The sequence below is a fragment of the Rhinoderma darwinii genome, chromosome 4, assembly GCF_050947455.1.
Source record: "Rhinoderma darwinii isolate aRhiDar2 chromosome 4, aRhiDar2.hap1, whole genome shotgun sequence".
Taxonomy (NCBI): Eukaryota; Metazoa; Chordata; class Amphibia; order Anura; family Rhinodermatidae; genus Rhinoderma; species Rhinoderma darwinii.
In genome coordinates this window covers 395,457,170-395,475,403 of record NC_134690.1, presented here as the reverse complement: position 1 = coordinate 395,475,403, position 18,234 = coordinate 395,457,170, and the positions used below count along the sequence as shown (strand labels likewise).

The window sequence follows — 18,234 nt, the reverse complement described above, 5'->3', positions numbered from 1 at the left end:
TAAGTTATACATCTTCTTGTATATAGTGATATGGAGCATGCTGGTATAACCTGGGTATCTTCTGTATATAATTATATATGTACAGCTGGTATAAGTTATACATCTTCTTGTATATAGTGATATGGAGCACGCTGGTATAACCTGGGTATCTTCTGTATATAATTATATATGTACAGCTGGTATAAGTTATACATCTTCTTGTATATAGTGATATGGAGCATGCTGGTATAACCTGGGTATCTTCTGTATATAATTATATATGTACAGCTGGTATAAGTTATACATCTTCTTGTATATAGTGATATGGTGCATGCTGGTATAACCTGGGTATCTTCTGTATATAATTATATATGTACAGCTGGTATAAGTTATACATCTTCCTGTATATAGTGATATGGAGCATGCTGGTATAACCTGGGCATCTTCTGTATATAATTATATATGTGCAGCTGGTATAAGTTATACATCTTCTTGTATACAGTGATTTGGAGCATGCTGGTATAACCTGGGTATCTTCTATATATAATTATATATGTACAGCTGGTATAAGTTATACATCCTATATATAGTGATATGGAGCATGCTGGTATAACCTGGGTATCATTTGTATATAATTATATATGTACAGCTGGTATAAGTTATACATCTTCTTGTATATAGTGATATGGAGCATGCTGGTATAACCTGGGCATCTTCTGTATATAAATTATATATGTACAGCTGGTATAAGTTATACATCTTCTTGTATATAGTGATATGGTGCATGCTGGTATAACCTGGGTATCTTCTGTATATAATTATATATGTACAGCTGGTATAAGTTATACATCTTCTTGTATATAGAGATATGGAGCATGCTGGTATAACCTGGGTGTCTTCTGTATATAATTATATATGTACAGCTGGTATAAGTTATACATCTTCTTGTATATAGTGATATGGTGCATGCTGGTATAACCTGGGTATCTTCTGTATATAATTATATATGTACAGCTGGTATAAGTTATACATCTTCCTGTATATAGTGATATGGAGCATGCTGGTATAACCTGGGTATCTTCTGTATATAATTATATATGTACAGCTGGTATAAGTTATACATCTTCTTGTATATAGTGATATGGAGCACGCTGGTATAACCTGGGTATCTTCTGTATATAATTATATATGTACAGCTGGTATAAGTTATACATCTTCTTGTATATAGTGATATGGAGCATGCTGGTATAACCTGGGTATCTTCTGTATATAATTATATATGTACAGCTGGTATAAGTTATACATCTTCTTGTATATAGTGATATGGTGCATGCTGGTATAACCTGGGTATCTTCTGTATATAATTATATATGTACTGCTGGTATAAGTTATACATCTTCTTGTATATAGAGATATGGAGCATGCTGGTATAACCTGGGTATCTTCTGTATATAATTATATATGTACAGCTGGTATAAGTTATACATCTTCTTGTATATAGTGATATGGTGCATGCTGGTATAACCTGGGTATCTTCTGTATATAATTATATATGTACAGCTGGTATAAGTTATACATCTTCCTGTATATAGTGATATGGAGCATGCTGGTATAACCTGGGTATCTCCTGTATATAATTATATATGTACAGCTGGTATAAGTTATACATCTTCCTGTATATAGTGATATGGTGCATGCTGGTATAACCTGGGTATCTTCTGTATATAATTATATATGTACAGCTGGTATAAGTTATACATCTTCCTGTATATAGTGATATGGAGCGTGCTGGTATAACCTGGGTATCCTCTGTATATAATTATATATGTACAGCTGGTATAAGTTATACATCTTGTATATAGTGATATGGAGCATGCTGCTATAACCTGGGTATCTTCTGTATATAATTATATATGTACAGCTGGTATAAGTTATATATCTTCCTGTATATAGTGATATGGAGCATGCTGGTATAACCTAGGTATCTTCTGTATATAATTATATATGTACAGCTGGTATAAGTTACACATCTTCTTGTATATAATGATATGGAGCATGCTGGTATTACCTGGGTATCTTCAGTATATAATTATATATGTACAGCTGGTATAAGTTATACATCTTGTATATAGTGATATGGAGCATGCTGCTATAACCTGGGTATCTTCTGTATATAATTATATATGTACAGCTGGTATAAGTTATATATCTTCCTGTATATAGTGATATGGAGCATGCTGGTATAACCTAGGTATCTTCTGTATATAATTATATATATACAGCTGGTATAAGTTATACATCTTCTTGTATATAGTGATATGGAGCATGCTGGTATAACCTGGGTATCTTCTGTATATAATTATATATGTACAGCTGGTATAAGTTATATATCTTCCTGTATATAGTGATATGGAGCATGCTGGTATAACCTGGGTATCTTCTGTGTATAATTATATATGTACAGCTGGTATAAGTTATACATCTTCTTGTATATAGTGATATGGAGCATGCTGGTATAACCTGGGCATCTTCTGTATATAATTATATATGTACAGCTGGTATAAGTTATACATCTTCTTGTATATAGTGATATGGAGCATGCTGGTATAACCTGGGTATCTCCTGTATATAATTATATATGTACAGCTGGTATAAGTTATACATCTTCTTGTATATAGTGATATGGAGCATGCTGGTATAACCTGGGTATCTTCTGTGTATAATTATATATGTACAGCTGGTATAAGTTATACATCTTCTTGTATATAGTGATATGGAGCATGCTGGTATAACCTGGGCATCTTCTGTATATAATTATATATGTACAGCTGGTATAAGTTATACATCTTCTTGTATATAGAGATATGGAGCATGCTGGTATAACCTGGGTGTCTTCTGTATATAATTATATATGTACAGCTGGTATAAGTTATACATCTTCTTGTATATAGTGATATGGTGCATGCTGGTATAACCTGGGTATCTTCTGTATATAATTATATATGTACAGCTGGTATAAGTTATACATCTTCCTGTATATAGTGATATGGAGCATGCTGGTATAACCTGGGTATCTTCTGTATATAATTATATATGTACAGCTGGTATAAGTTATACATCTTCTTGTATATAGTGATATGGAGCACGCTGGTATAACCTGGGTATCTTCTGTATATAATTATATATGTACAGCTGGTATAAGTTATACATCTTCTTGTATATAGTGATATGGAGCATGCTGGTATAACCTGGGTATCTTCTGTATATAATTATATATGTACAGCTGGTATAAGTTATACATCTTCTTGTATATAGTGATATGGTGCATGCTGGTATAACCTGGGTATCTTCTGTATATAATTATATATGTACAGCTGGTATAAGTTATACATCTTCCTGTATATAGTGATATGGAGCATGCTGGTATAACCTGGGTATCTCCTGTATATAATTATATATGTACAGCTGGTATAAGTTATACATCTTCCTGTATATAGTGATATGGTGCATGCTGGTATAACCTGGGTATCTTCTGTATATAATTATATATGTACAGCTGGTATAAGTTATACATCTTCCTGTATATAGTGATATGGAGCGTGCTGGTATAACCTGGGTATCCTCTGTATATAATTATATATGTACAGCTGGTATAAGTTATACATCTTGTATATAGTGATATGGAGCATGCTGCTATAACCTGGGTATCTTCTGTATATAATTATATATGTACAGCTGGTATAAGTTATATATCTTCCTGTATATAGTGATATGGAGCATGCTGGTATAACCTAGGTATCTTCTGTATATAATTATATATGTACAGCTGGTATAAGTTACACATCTTCTTGTATATAATGATATGGAGCATGCTGGTATTACCTGGGTATCTTCAGTATATAATTATATATGTACAGCTGGTATAAGTTATACATCTTGTATATAGTGATATGGAGCATGCTGCTATAACCTGGGTATCTTCTGTATATAATTATATATGTACAGCTGGTATAAGTTATATATCTTCCTGTATATAGTGATATGGAGCATGCTGGTATAACCTAGGTATCTTCTGTATATAATTATATATATACAGCTGGTATAAGTTATACATCTTCTTGTATATAGTGATATGGAGCATGCTGGTATAACCTGGGTATCTTCTGTATATAATTATATATGTACAGCTGGTATAAGTTATATATCTTCCTGTATATAGTGATATGGAGCATGCTGGTATAACCTGGGTATCTTCTGTGTATAATTATATATGTACAGCTGGTATAAGTTATACATCTTCTTGTATATAGTGATATGGAGCATGCTGGTATAACCTGGGCATCTTCTGTATATAATTATATATGTACAGCTGGTATAAGTTATACATCTTCTTGTATATAGTGATATGGAGCATGCTGGTATAACCTGGGTATCTCCTGTATATAATTATATATGTACAGCTGGTATAAGTTATACATCTTCTTGTATATAGTGATATGGAGCATGCTGGTATAACCTGGGTATCTTCTGTGTATAATTATATATGTACAGCTGGTATAAGTTATACATCTTCTTGTATATAGTGATATGGAGCATGCTGGTATAACCTGGGCATCTTCTGTATATAATTATATATGTACAGCTGGTATAAGTTATACATCTTCTTGTATATAGAGATATGGAGCATGCTGGTATAACCTGGGTGTCTTCTGTATATAATTATATATGTACAGCTGGTATAAGTTATACATCTTCTTGTATATAGTGATATGGTGCATGCTGGTATAACCTGGGTATCTTCTGTATATAATTATATATGTACAGCTGGTATAAGTTATACATCTTCCTGTATATAGTGATATGGAGCATGCTGGTATAACCTGGGTATCTTCTGTATATAATTATATATGTACAGCTGGTATAAGTTATACATCTTCTTGTATATAGTGATATGGAGCACGCTGGTATAACCTGGGTATCTTCTGTATATAATTATATATGTACAGCTGGTATAAGTTATACATCTTCTTGTATATAGTGATATGGAGCATGCTGGTATAACCTGGGTATCTTCTGTATATAATTATATATGTACAGCTGGTATAAGTTATACATCTTCTTGTATATAGTGATATGGTGCATGCTGGTATAACCTGGGTATCTTCTGTATATAATTATATATGTACAGCTGGTATAAGTTATACATCTTCTTGTATATAGAGATATGGAGCATGCTGGTATAACCTGGGTATCTTCTGTATATAATTATATATGTACAGCTGGTATAAGTTATACATCTTCTTGTATATAGTGATATGGTGCATGCTGGTATAACCTGGGTATCTTCTGTATATAATTATATATGTACAGCTGGTATAAGTTATACATCTTCCTGTATATAGTGATATGGAGCATGCTGGTATAACCTGGGTATCTCCTGTATATAATTATATATGTACAGCTGGTATAAGTTATACATCTTCTTGTATATAGTGATATGGAGCATGCTGGTATAACCTGGGCATCTTCTGTATATAATTATATATGTACAGCTGGTATAAGTTATACATCTTCCTGTATATAGTGATATGGTGCATGCTGGTATAACCTGGGTATCTTCTGTATATAATTATATATGTACAGCTGGTATAAGTTATACATCTTCTTGTATATAGTGATATGGAGCATGCTGGTATTACCTGGGTATCTTCAGTATATAATTATATATGAGCAGCTGGTATAATAATTCTATATAGGTGGTAGAGGTTGACCTCCTTCTTGGATGTGATGCCATGGGTAATAGTGTAATAAAGTTTAAATTAACAATATTTAGGAATTATGTTTTGATGTGGATTTAGCTTTTAAAAGGACAACTCCACCCAAAACTCTAAGCATTAATAAAATGTTGTATTTTTATTATATTAGCAAAACTTTACCCAAAATGGTACTGGGAGTTATAAGTGTTCTCACAATCCCATAAGAGGCCTAAATGAGACGACCCTCGGCTAATAGGTCGAATATGCAAATTTCATCTATTATATTACTTGTAATGATCCTGAATTTTACATAAGGAAACCATTTTTGTTTAATTGAAAACTTACAGGCCTGATATGATCTGAATAATTGGTAGTAAGAACATTGTATTGGGAGAAACGCATAAAAGCTCGTGTCTCTCACCTGGTCCAGGTCTCTCCCCATTCTGAGATAGATTCACATCTGGTTGAGTTGTGCTTGAAATCACAGCTTCTTCAGTGGTAGGGACAAGTTCTGGTTCCTTGTTGTGGAGCTCTGGTGGTTGTACTGTGGTCCTCTCCACCTGTGGTTCCACTGGGATCTCCCCCACAGGTTGTTCCACTGGGATCTCCTCCACAGTTTGTTCCACTGGGATCTCCCCCACAGGTTGTTCCACTGGGATCTCCTCCACAGGTTGTTCCACTGGGATCTCCTCCACAGTTTGTTCCACTGGGATCTCCTCCACAGTTTGTTCCACTGGGATCTCCTCCACAGTTTGTTCCACTGGGATCTCCTCCACAGTTTGTTCCACTGGGATCTCCTCCACAGTTTGTTCCACGGGGATCTCCTCCACAGGTTGTCCCACTGGGATCTCCTCCACAGGTTGTCCCACTGGGGTCTCCTCCACAGGTTGTTCCACAGTGGTCTCCTTCACCGGTTGTTCCACTGTGGTCTCCTCCACCGGTTGTTCCACCGTGGTCTCCTCCACCTGTGGTTGTACTGTGGTCTCCTCCACCTGTGGTTCCAGTATAGTGGGTTCCTCCCTTGTTCTAGGTTTTACGGTCTCATCCACTTGTGGTTCTGGTGCGGTGGGTTCCTCCATTGAGCTCTGTTCAGCTTCGGGTGTGTCCACCTCTTTTTTCACATCTCCCATGGTCTTGTCTGTAGAAAGTAAACCATCAAATCAATATAATTTTATCATATGATCGAACTGTACCTATAGGACAACTATAAGACCGGCTGCTTCCCTACATACAACCTACTGTATTGTTCCTTTTTTAGATTTTCTTGCAACCACCCCAATTTTGAAGTGTCAGGGGCAGAAAAGCTATATTCAGGGCTAACATTTTTTTGCTTCATGCCCTGCCCAAGTATAAAGGACATGCCCCCAACCTACAGCCTTTAAATCCCAAATAATGCACATGATCCCCTTCATCACGCCTAAACTATTACAGACTCCAGACCAGACCACCTAGGTAAATATAGACCCCAGACCCTGTAAATAAGGGAGCCCCTAAACTATTACAGACCTCAAACCAAACCCCCTAAGAGACCCTCAAGAGCACCTGAAATAATTCCCCGTTCCTGCACTCCTCTTCACTTCCGGGCACTGCCACAGAAATGTCCTCAGACTAGGGCCAGCGAAAGGAAATTTGCAGCAGAGTTTTGAGTGCAGGAACGGGGAAAGGCGAGAATATTTAGCGGCCGGGACATGTGCCCTCTCCTCCAGGAGCCTCCCAGACATTTTGGGAGAGTTGGCAGATATGCAATTTAAACAATTTTCAGAACTAGGATTCTTAGTTTCCTTCACACGGCTGACTTTCTGCCCATGGTCACAGTACAGGACACTACAGCGAGATGCCTCCAGACTGGAAAAACTAATACAAGTGGCACAAGATTTGCAGGGCACCCGCGGTATATTTGGACGAAAGCTTTTCAAATACTGGAGATAGAGATTATTTATTAGGACATCTAAATTCAGAATTAAATGAAAATTCTAAACACTTTTTTTCATTTAACCCTTTTGCTGCAGCAAAAAAAAATTCACACTTTTGCTAAACACACATTAAACCTGAACTATAAAATTTTAAAAAATAAAAAACATATTATACCCCTATAATCATATTTAATGAAAGTAGACACCGGCACCAAGGTCTAAGCTCTAGCTCTTATATTCTAGTCATGACGTATTATGTCGTTGGATTGAAAGGGTTAGAGGGGTTATCCCATCTGGACAACCCTATTTCTAAGTCAGGACCCATTGGCGATCAGCTGTGATTGCCAGAGTGGCAACATATCTCCTGTAGCGGCCACTGCTGGAGAAATGTGGTATTACATAGTGTCCATTCAAATCACATAATAATACATGGTTGTGTTGAGCGTTAGCCCCTCTATGACATCCATAGGCCATAATAAGGCTATTATGTCAGTATAAAATGCATGTCGGTAACGATCACCGCTCAATCTGAACGATTTTACGATCGTTAATGATAAACGTTACATCACAAGTACAAAAAAAAAATCTGGAACTCTACTCCTTTGGTCCGAACACTTATCGTTCATGCTTAAAAATTTGTCTCTGTTGTTACTGTTAAATGCGATCATTGTATTGTTTAGTTTACTACCCTCTGGGAGAAACACACATGAAGCATGCCCATTGCATCAAGGCCACATTTTATATCCATGGCCAACATAAGTCTGACCATGGACAGCTCACCTGTTGAAAGAATTGTAAGACGTACGGCATTCAAAGTAGAGAAAACAAGTTCTACTGACTCATCGTGAAGACCATTGTGCTTTGAAAGGGATCCCTACCCACATCCTCTTTGCCAGCGAGGTCTTTAAAGAACTCACTGGACACGAATATATATCCATCTGTATACATATCCAAGCATGTGGGTAGAGAAAGGGCCCTATGGCTATGCTGGGTACCAAAAGCACATGACTAATGGAAGTCAAGTCTATTGTCCATGATGGTATGAATTTCGAGTGTTCACCACAAGCTGCAATATTACATTCAAACTCTTGCAGTATCAATAAATACCCCAATCCTTGTACGAAAGAAGAAAACTCTCCTCACCTCCGTTTTCCATCACATCTGGATCCTGAGCTTCTGGAGCAAGCACAGAGCTGTCACTTAGAGTCCAATGTTTCTGTCTGAGACTATACGAGATCTCTTGGACGTCATCCAGCAAAGCGGACTCCTCGTCAACCGTCTCCTCTGCTGCAAGTATCTGGTCATGGTTTGCCTCTCTCGAATCTAAGACACTCTCAACAAAGTAAAGTATATTGCTTTCAGATACTTCGAAGATCTGGTCCAGAGCTTTGTCGATATAATCCAGACGTACATTGTTTTTTCGTGCAAGCTTTAATTCAGAGTCCATGTCGTGAAACATGGCTTCCAGTCTCAGGACGTTCTCAAGGCCAAGATACTTCGTGAACAGTGCAATGCGGGATTCATCCAGATACTCCCTCATTATAGAAAGGGCTGTAATGCCTTCAAGATAAGATGGCTCCTCTAGTGTATCATTCACTGAAGACATGGAGTCGTCATCATCAAATGCCTCAGTTGCTCTTTCATGGTCTTCTACATTGACCATCTTGTCATTGGCGGAGGTTTTCTCCAGAATGTCTTCCCTAGTTGTTTCCTTGTCTTTGTGACGAGCTTCTTTGTCAACATTTGAAATATCTGACTGAACGGTGTTCTTTATGAGATGGTCATCACCATCTTTTGCTGCTGCTATATCCTCCTTATTTGGCTTAGTTACAGTATTATTTTCCTCCTCGATATGTTCTACATTGGAAGCTCGTGTGGCCAATGTGCCTCCTTCATGTCCTGGCCCATCATTTTTGGATGTGGTTTCTTGGACAATCTCATTTTCTCCAGATACATCTAGATTGTCACTATCACTGTCGGTTTTCAGTTGCCCAGATCGTGTGGCATTTACTGCGTTTTCATCTTCTAAGAATCCATCCTCGTCTTCCTCATCTGTCTCTTCCTCATCCACCTCTAATGAGGTCTTCTCTTTCAAACTATCCTTTTTCTCCAGAACATCTTGTATGGTACTGTTTGCATGGTCTGATTGCTTAGTGTCTTCTCCTTTGTGTCCTACATCAGGATTATCGGACTTCAGTTCTGGTTTTGTGTCCGTCTCACTTGGAAGCTCTGAATTTTTTGTACTTTTTTCTTGTTTAGTAAAACCATCATCCTCTTTTTTGGAGTGGCCAAAAGGATTTTCAACAGGTATACCATCTACTACTTCCTTACCTGCAGAATCTTTCATTATATCCGAGCTTTGTCCTTCATTTTCTTTATTTTGCGGTATGGGAACTGGTGGCTTTGTTTCTTCCTCTTCTTTTGGGAGCTTAACTAAGACTGAATCACTTGTAGGTTTGGAATCATTCAAGTCCGCTTTATCCAATGACTCTGGATCACTTTTATTTGATTGTATTTCTCCAACTTGGTCTTCTTGGGTTTTGGGTTTTTCAAGCTTGGGCTCTTCTGATAATGGTTGGTGTTTATTCATAGCTTCATTATCGTCCGGGGTTGCCTGATCTAGAATGTCATTTTTTGTGTCTTTGTTTTCTTTAAGACTCATGCTTGCATCTTCTGGTGCTTCTCCATTATTGGTTTCTGGGTGTGTTGCCTCCGCTGACTTGGTCATCTCTTGCGTAGACATATTCTTATCTTCAGAAGGTAGCTGGATATCTTCTAAACCATTATTATTGCTTGAATTTTCCTGTGTCTCAATTGGGGATTCTCTTGTTCCTTCCAGATCCACATTACCAACTTGGCCCGGAACTTCTGATGTTTCTTTATTGTTGCTTTCTGGGCGTGTTGCCTTAAGATCCTCCACTGCCTTGGTCATCTCCTGTGAAGATACAATCTTATCTTTAGATGGTATCCCAGAACCATTATCTTTACTTATATTATCCTCAATTGGGAGTACTCTTGTCCCTTCCAGATCTACATTACCAACTTGATCCACAACTTCTAGTTCTTCATTTATTGATTCTATATCAGCATCACTTTTGAGAGGAGTTTCATCACCAGAAGACAGCTGAACTCCATTTTCAGATGAGCTGTTAGAAGGGATATTGAGCTTTGGTTCCGTTTGCAAGTTTTGATCACCCTCAACAGCAGACAACGTTTCCTCTTCCAGTTCTTCTTCTAAAATATATAGGTCTTCATCAAAAAGTGGCTCGGCGTTTTCATGCCTCACAGTATTTTTCTCCATTCCAAGTAAATATAAGTTTTTGTCTTCATCCAGCTCTTCAACTAGTTCTTCATCGTCTTCTTCTTCTTCTGAATCTATTCCATCTGGATCAGTAACGTCACGTGTGTGTTCCCCACCACTGACAATTGCAAAGAAGGTGTCTCCCCACGATGTCAGTATGTTGGTTTCTTGCTTTAGTGGTGTCGCATGACCTACATCTACAGGAACCTTCACCTCATCTTCAGGAGGTGTTGTTTTTGCCTCCGATGGGGTGTTGGAGGTAGAATCATTTTCAAAAGTCGCCTGATCAAAAAACGTTACATCAGATTTTTCAAAAGATAACAAAAGAGGTTCCATGGACTCTTCACGAAGGTCCTCTTCAAATTCTGTTTCATAGGGTTCATCTTCTATATCCTGGTCTTCATCAAGATATTTACCATCCAATGTTACACTTCTAGTCTCCTCATCATCAGACACAATAGCATCGCCTGTTGCGCCAATTTCTGTCTTTAATTTCTCAATGACTTCTCGGTCGATAAGGGTATAGGAGTCAAAGTTCTTGGTCTTCTCTTCGGATTCGTTAGCTTCTCCCTGAGAAATGCTATCATTTTTGGCTTGTTCACCATTTGGCACTTGTGAGTTGCTTTTTATGTTTAATGCATCTTGTGCAACATGGTCTTCCTGAGATTTTTCTGAGTGACTATTTACAATGTGGCTATGTACATTTTTATTTTTTTGGGAAATGACACTTTTAGTTGGATCTGTCCCTGCCCGTTTGCTCAACTCATAGTCGTCTTCTGGGTTTTCAGGTGGTTGTTCATCTTTTTCTTGGGATTCGGAAGTCGGTCGGTCTCCTGATTCTGATGCCGATTCTGAAACAGAAGGGGGTCCTGAACCAGAATCTAAAGAGGGTGGCACTTCTGTTGGTTTTCTAGATTCTAAAACCCCCCCTGGCTCTTCTCTAGACTCCAAAGTTAATGGCTTTTCCGATGGTGTTCCAGATTCTAAAGACGATAAAGCAGATGATGCATATTTGGATGGAGACAAATCCTCAGCTACCGTTTCTGATTCTGAAGCAATTGGATCCTCCGGTATGGTTTCTGATTTTATACCAGGTGTGTCCTCATTTGGTTTCCCAAGTTCTGAAGCAATAGGATCATTTGGTAGTTTCCCCACCTCTGATGTTTTTCCAGACTCTTTCCAGGTTACTCCAGACTTTGATGGAGACAGTTCACCTTCTGCTGTCTTAGGATCCTCTTCTAATGCGTTATCCTCTGTAACGGGTTGTTTTTCTGATGGCGATTCAGAAACTGTAGACGATGCCTCCACAGGTGGTGTTTCCGTCTCTGGTGCAGGTGATCCCCCTGGTGATGCTTCACTATCGGTTGTGCTTCTTTTTTGGTTTTTTAAAAGTTCAACCACATTGTAGCTATCGAAGGTATCGCTTCCATCCTCAGAACAAACAAAATCTGTTTCCTGAAAATGGAAAAAAACAAGAATTACGCGCGCAGAAACAAAAGAAAAATAGTTTGCAGCAAACAAATGACTAGTTAAACTTAAAAAAATATATATATATCAGAACCGTCCATTCTGGGGGATCATGACCTTTATAGGACCAAATCAGCTGAGCAGAATGTACATTTATATGGCCAGGACAAAAATGCTACATGTCATGACTGACACCGCTGCCAAATCTGATTTGATCTGGTTAGCCTTAATATGAATGTCCGTCCTTCTACACTATTTTGTTGCTTTTTGTTTTTTGAAATCTAAATAAATCCCAAATTCTGGGCTACTCCGTCTGTAATAGGACACAAAGAATGTTAAAGGGAATGTATTATCTATATATGTTTTTTATAATTAAAACAAGATCGTAAACAATCTTTTTTTTCTGATCTGTTGTAATGACGGGGTAGGGAGACAGACAGGTGAGCCCTAATCTACCCGCCACTCAGTCCCTGCCTACTTGCAACGGCCCGTCCTAGCCGACGGCGTACAACTGGGCGACGGTCCCTACGCTCAATAAGTGCACGACAGACAAACAGACAAGGGTACACAGAAGTTAGGGAAATGGGGCAGTTGCCCACGGCAGCACCGTGAGCAACGAGAGTAGTGAACGAGCCGAGTCAAACCAGGAGTGTAAGGAAGTACAAAACACAGAGCAGGAGAGTAGTGAACGAGCCGAGTCAAACCAGGAGTGTACGAGGTAGAGCAGGAGAATTGTTAGTAAAGCCAGGGTCAAAATGAAGCAGAGGACAAAATGTTCAAGCAGCAGCAGAGCCAGGACACAGACAGAATCACAGGCAAAGGAGGAGCAGGAAATGAAGGTATAAATAGACAGATGGCGGGAGCTAGCTCCGTCTGGCCAGGCTGTGATAGGCTCTCCCACTCCTCAGCCTCCCAGCCTGACTGGTAGAAGATCGTGTCACTCTCTCAGACTTAGGAGCAGGTGCAGACTGATTACCCACGGGCGTCGACACAGAAGCTGTGTCTGGCAGATCCTTTACAGTACCCCCCCCCCTTTTAAGAGGGGCCACTGGACCCTTTCTAGGTGGACCTGGCTTATTGGGGAAGCGAAGATGGAACCTCCTGAGCAATACCCCAGCGTGAACATCCCGGGCGGGTACCCAAGTCCTCTCCTCAGGCCCGTATCCTCTCCAATGGACCAGGTACTGGAGGGAGCCTTGGACCATCCTGCTGTCCACAATCTTGGCCACCTCGAATTCTACCCCTTCAGGGGTGAGAACAGGGACTGGAGGTTTCCTCGAGGGAACCAAGGACGGGGAGCAGCGTTTAAGGAGGGAGGCATGAAACACGTAGTGTACTCGAAAAGACGGGGGTAACTCCAGTCGGAAGGAGACAGGGTTAAGGACTTCAATAACCTTGTACGGCCCTATATATCGGGGAGCAAATTTTTTGGACGGGACTTTAAGGTGCAAATTTTTAGAAGATAGCCACACCAGATCCCCGACCACAAACAAGGGGTTAGCAGAACGTCTATCTGCCCGAGTCTTTTGTATGCTCTGGGACGCCTCTAGATTCTTCTGAACCTGGGCCCAGACTGTGCCCATCCTGATGAACGACATCTACCTCGGGATTGTTGGAACTACCAGGTGAAACGGAGGAGAACCGTGGATTAAACCCAAAATTACAGAAAAAGGGGGAGACCCCTGACGAGTTACTGACCCGGTTATTAAGGGAAAATTTGGCCAGGGGAATGAAGGAGACCCAATCATATTGACAGTCGGAGATAAAACACTTTAAATATTGTTCTAGAGACTGATTAGTCCTCTCAGTTTGGCCATTAGTTTCAGGATGGAAGGCTGAGAAGGACAGATCAATCTTCAACTTTTTACAGAAGGCTCTCCAAAACAATGAAACAAATTGTACCCCTCTGTCAGAAACAATATTGACAGGAACCCCATGGAGACGCAGGATGTGTTTGACAAAGAAGGTAGCTAACATCTTAGCATTGGGTAGTTTCTTGAGGGGCACAAAGTGTCACATCTTACTGAAACGGTCTACTACAACCCACACCACCGACTTGCCTTGAGATGGAGGCAAATCGGTGATAAAATCCATGGAGATATGGGTCCAAGGTCTCTGGGGAATGGGCAAAGAACATAGTAAGCCCGCTGGTCGGAACCTGGGAGTCTTGGACCTAGCACAAATTTCACAATCGGCGACTTAGGCCTTCCCGTCCTAGGCGACGGCGTACAACTGGGCGACGGTCCCTACGCTCAATAAGTGCACGACAGACAAACAGACAAGGGGACACAGAAGCAAGGGAAAAGGGGCAGTTGCCCACGGCGGCACCGTGAGCAACGAGAGTAGTGAACGAGCCGAGTCAAACCAGGAGTGTAAGGAAGTACAAAACACAGAGCAGGAGAGTAGTGAACGAGCCGAGTCAAACCAGGAGTGTACGAGGTACCAAACGTAGAGCAGGAGAATTGTCAGTAAAGCCAGGGTCAAAATGAAGCAGAGGACAAAATGTTCAAGCAGCAGCAGAGCCAGGACACAGACAGAATCACAGGCAAAGGAGGAGCAGGAAATGAAGGTATAAATAGACAGAGGGCGGGAGCTAGCTCCATCTGGCCAGGCTGTGATAGGCTCTCCCACTCCTAAGCCTGCCATCCTGACTGGTAGAAGATCGTGTCACTCTCTCAGACTTAGGAGCAGGTGCAGACTGATTACCCACGGGCGTCGACACAGAAGCTGTGTCTGGCAGATCCTTTACATCTGTTTTTATTTTTTTTATGGAGATTTTTTTTGTTCTATTTTGGTTTTGTTCTATTTTCTGTAGCAGATTAGGGGACAACCATCTTGCCTGAGCTGCTGTTTACAGCATTTAGAGATCAGCTTTACAGCAGCCACATGGACCATAGGAACTTGTGAAGAGGAGGGGATCCATTGACTTCTATGGGAGAGTGTAGTGGGCATGCTCTGTGACCTGTGCAATGGTCATTGTGCAGGGAGGGGTAGGAGGGGAGCGGTGTCCAATATCCATTGTCAATAAAGGATCCGGTGTTATTTATATACAGGTGTCCCCTGTCAGTGTATTTCTGCCTGTGATGATAATAAGATGAATGCTGAGAAGTGATCTCTACGGAACAGGAAGGGTCAGTCTATTGTGAATTCTGGATCTAGGGTTGTCACGATACCAGAATTTGGACTTCGATACCGATACCTCGTGTAATATTGCGATACTCAATACCAAAACAATACTTTGCCTACAATAAAAAACCCACAAAAATGTTATTCCGTTTTCTGATGTGAGGCACTTCTTTCTTTGGTGATCTGTCATTTTTTGTGTCATGCTCCGCCCCCTAAAGTCCTGCACTAGGTAACAGTGCATGTTTTTTTGGCTGTGTTCCTTTCACTTTGTACATAATCATTTTTAGATTACATTAAGACAGTATTAAAGAACACCTCCAGCGGAAACACAACTTTCCATGTCTGCACCCCACCTGACTGTATACCACGCTCTACACTTTTATATATACTGTACTTACTTTTTGAACTTCTGCCTTGTCTGTGATTTAAAGAAAGCTTCCATCTTGATTCTTAGATTTCCCCAGCTTTCTTTTCGGCTCTGCTTTGCTATCAATCCCATGATGCTTCAGCACAGAATCACATGACCAGCTAAAAACCATACCATTTCTGCATGCTGGGGGACACTGTGATTATTAATCTCTCTATATTCTACTAAATACGCTGAGAAACCATAAGTATACAGACAGGGAGGCTGCACTATATCCTTCTACACCTGTGTAACAGGAATTTGTCTGAGTATCAGTGGCAGCTGATGATAGAAGTTTCTGTCCCCCCCCCCTGTGTAATACTAGTGTGGTAGAGAAACTGCTGAAGCCTGTGATGGGTGACACATAGATCTCCATAGACTCAAGTAGAGAAAGTAGTCACCAAGCCGGAGTCACTGCTGCTAAGCAACCATCCCAGTCTGATATATAGAGATAAATAACAGGTGAGAGACGGACACATGGAATACCATAATAGTACACATGGGAAAGTTTTGTTTTGGCCGGAGTGTCCCTTTAAGATTTGTCGTATGCTGTTTTGGGTATATTTTTGCAAACTAAAACAGAGAAAGTCCCAGAATCCACCACTAAGGCTTCGTTCACATAAGCATCTCGGCTCCGTTCAGAGGAAGCCATGAACGGAATCCAAACTGAAACCATAGGTTTTTGTTTGCATTACTATTGATTTCAATGGTGACGGATACGGTACAAAATGGTTTCCATTTTTCACGGTTGCGTAAGGGTTCTATAGTTTTGACAGAATTAATACCGAAGTTGACTGCGCTATTCATTTCATCAAAACGACGGAACCCTTAAGCAACGGTGACAAACGGAAACCATTTGCACCGGATCCGTCACCATTGAAATCAATGGTGATGCAAACGGAAACCTATGGTTTCCATTTGCGTCAGTTTGGATTCTGTTCATGGGTTCCCCTGGCGGAAAGCTCCGACGGAACTCGTGAACGGAGTCCTGACGCAGATCTGAACGAAGCCTAACATATAACATCTTGATAAATAGAAAAAAATAGCTATTTTTATACCAACACGTCTTCACAATAATAGAATCAATGTATATGCAATCCTTCCACCATTAGAGAACATCAGTACCATTAAAATCACTAAGTTTGTGACAACCAATCAGGTAGCTGCTTCCAAATTTCAAAGAGCCTTTGTAAAAAGAGAGCTGGAATCTGATTGGCTGCCATGGGCAAGTCTCCTGTAATGTATAATGGGTAAATCAATCATCAGAGATGCACAAAAACTTACATCTGTCGGCATCTCCAGCTCATCGGTTGTGTAAACTTGTTTTATATCTACAAGATCCTTTGGAAAAAAACCAAAGTAAGTGCCCACCTGAAAAAAAGCAAAAACACAACGCCATTAAAGTGCTGCAATTGAATAAATGACCATATAAATAAGTATCTTTAAAGTGTAACTAAATGTTTGACAAACTTCTGACGTGTCATAGTGACATGTCAGAAGTTCTGATTGGTGGGTGTCCGAGCACTGAGACACCCACCAATCGCTAAAATGAAGCGGCAGAAGAACTTGTGTGAAAGCCGAGTGCTTCGTTTATGTTCGGCTTTTTCCGGAAATCAGTGTATCGGAGTACGTATTGCTCACCTGAGCGTTCTGCTGCTTAATTTTAGCGATTGGTGGGGGTCTCAGTGCTCGGACCCCCACCAATAAATACTTCTGACATGTCACTATGACATGTCAGAAGTTTGTCGAATGTTTAGTTACCCATAAGACCCCATGCACACGGCCATGCCCGTAATTTTCCCATACAAAGTATGGGAGCACGGCCCGTAAAATACCAAAAATAGGACATGCTCCATAATTCCCGCACTGTTCTACGGCACGGACACCCATCAGTAGCGATACGGAAACGTGTCCGTGGCCAATAGAACCGAATGGTTTTATAGTCGTGTGCCTGGGGCCTTAAAGAGGACCCCTCACCTCTCCTGACATGTCTATTTTAGTAAATATTTGTATTTCCCATAAAACAAAAATTCTGGAACATATTTTCTTAGAACTTTGCGTAGTGCCTTTCCTCTGTTATTCCTCCTAAAAATTTATGAAAAAAAAAAAGAACAACTGGGTGTTACCATTCCCCTTGTCAAAGGGGCGTGTCCCTACAAAGTGTCACCCTGTCAGCGCTGATTGGACATAGTCAGTCTATTTGGGAAAATACCCCCAACTGGTTATAAATTTCTAGGAGGAATAACAGAGGAACGTCAAAACATAGAGTTCTAAGAAAAGATGCTC

General features: G+C 40.0%; 2 protein-coding genes across 5 annotated transcripts in view; one reads left to right on the top strand and one right to left on the bottom strand.

Moving 5' to 3' along the window:
• The window catches only part of TAF1A (TATA-box binding protein associated factor, RNA polymerase I subunit A), a 471,716-nt gene that overhangs the window by 393,731 nt on the left and 59,751 nt on the right, over positions 1-18,234 (top strand). The gene's annotated exons all lie outside the window — the stretch shown is intronic.
• The window catches only part of MIA3 (MIA SH3 domain ER export factor 3), a 94,627-nt gene that overhangs the window by 64,696 nt on the left and 11,697 nt on the right, over positions 1-18,234 (bottom strand). For all 3 annotated transcript variants that reach the window (XM_075863366.1, XM_075863363.1, XM_075863365.1), the window contains exons 3-5: positions 17,233-17,319; positions 8,792-12,404; positions 6,157-6,873 (exon numbers count right to left, since the gene is read on the bottom strand). In XM_075863366.1, the coding sequence (XP_075719481.1) occupies positions 6,157-6,873; positions 8,792-12,404; positions 17,233-17,319 (4,417 nt within the window). The remainder of the gene's footprint in view (positions 1-6,156; positions 6,874-8,791; positions 12,405-17,232; positions 17,320-18,234) is intronic.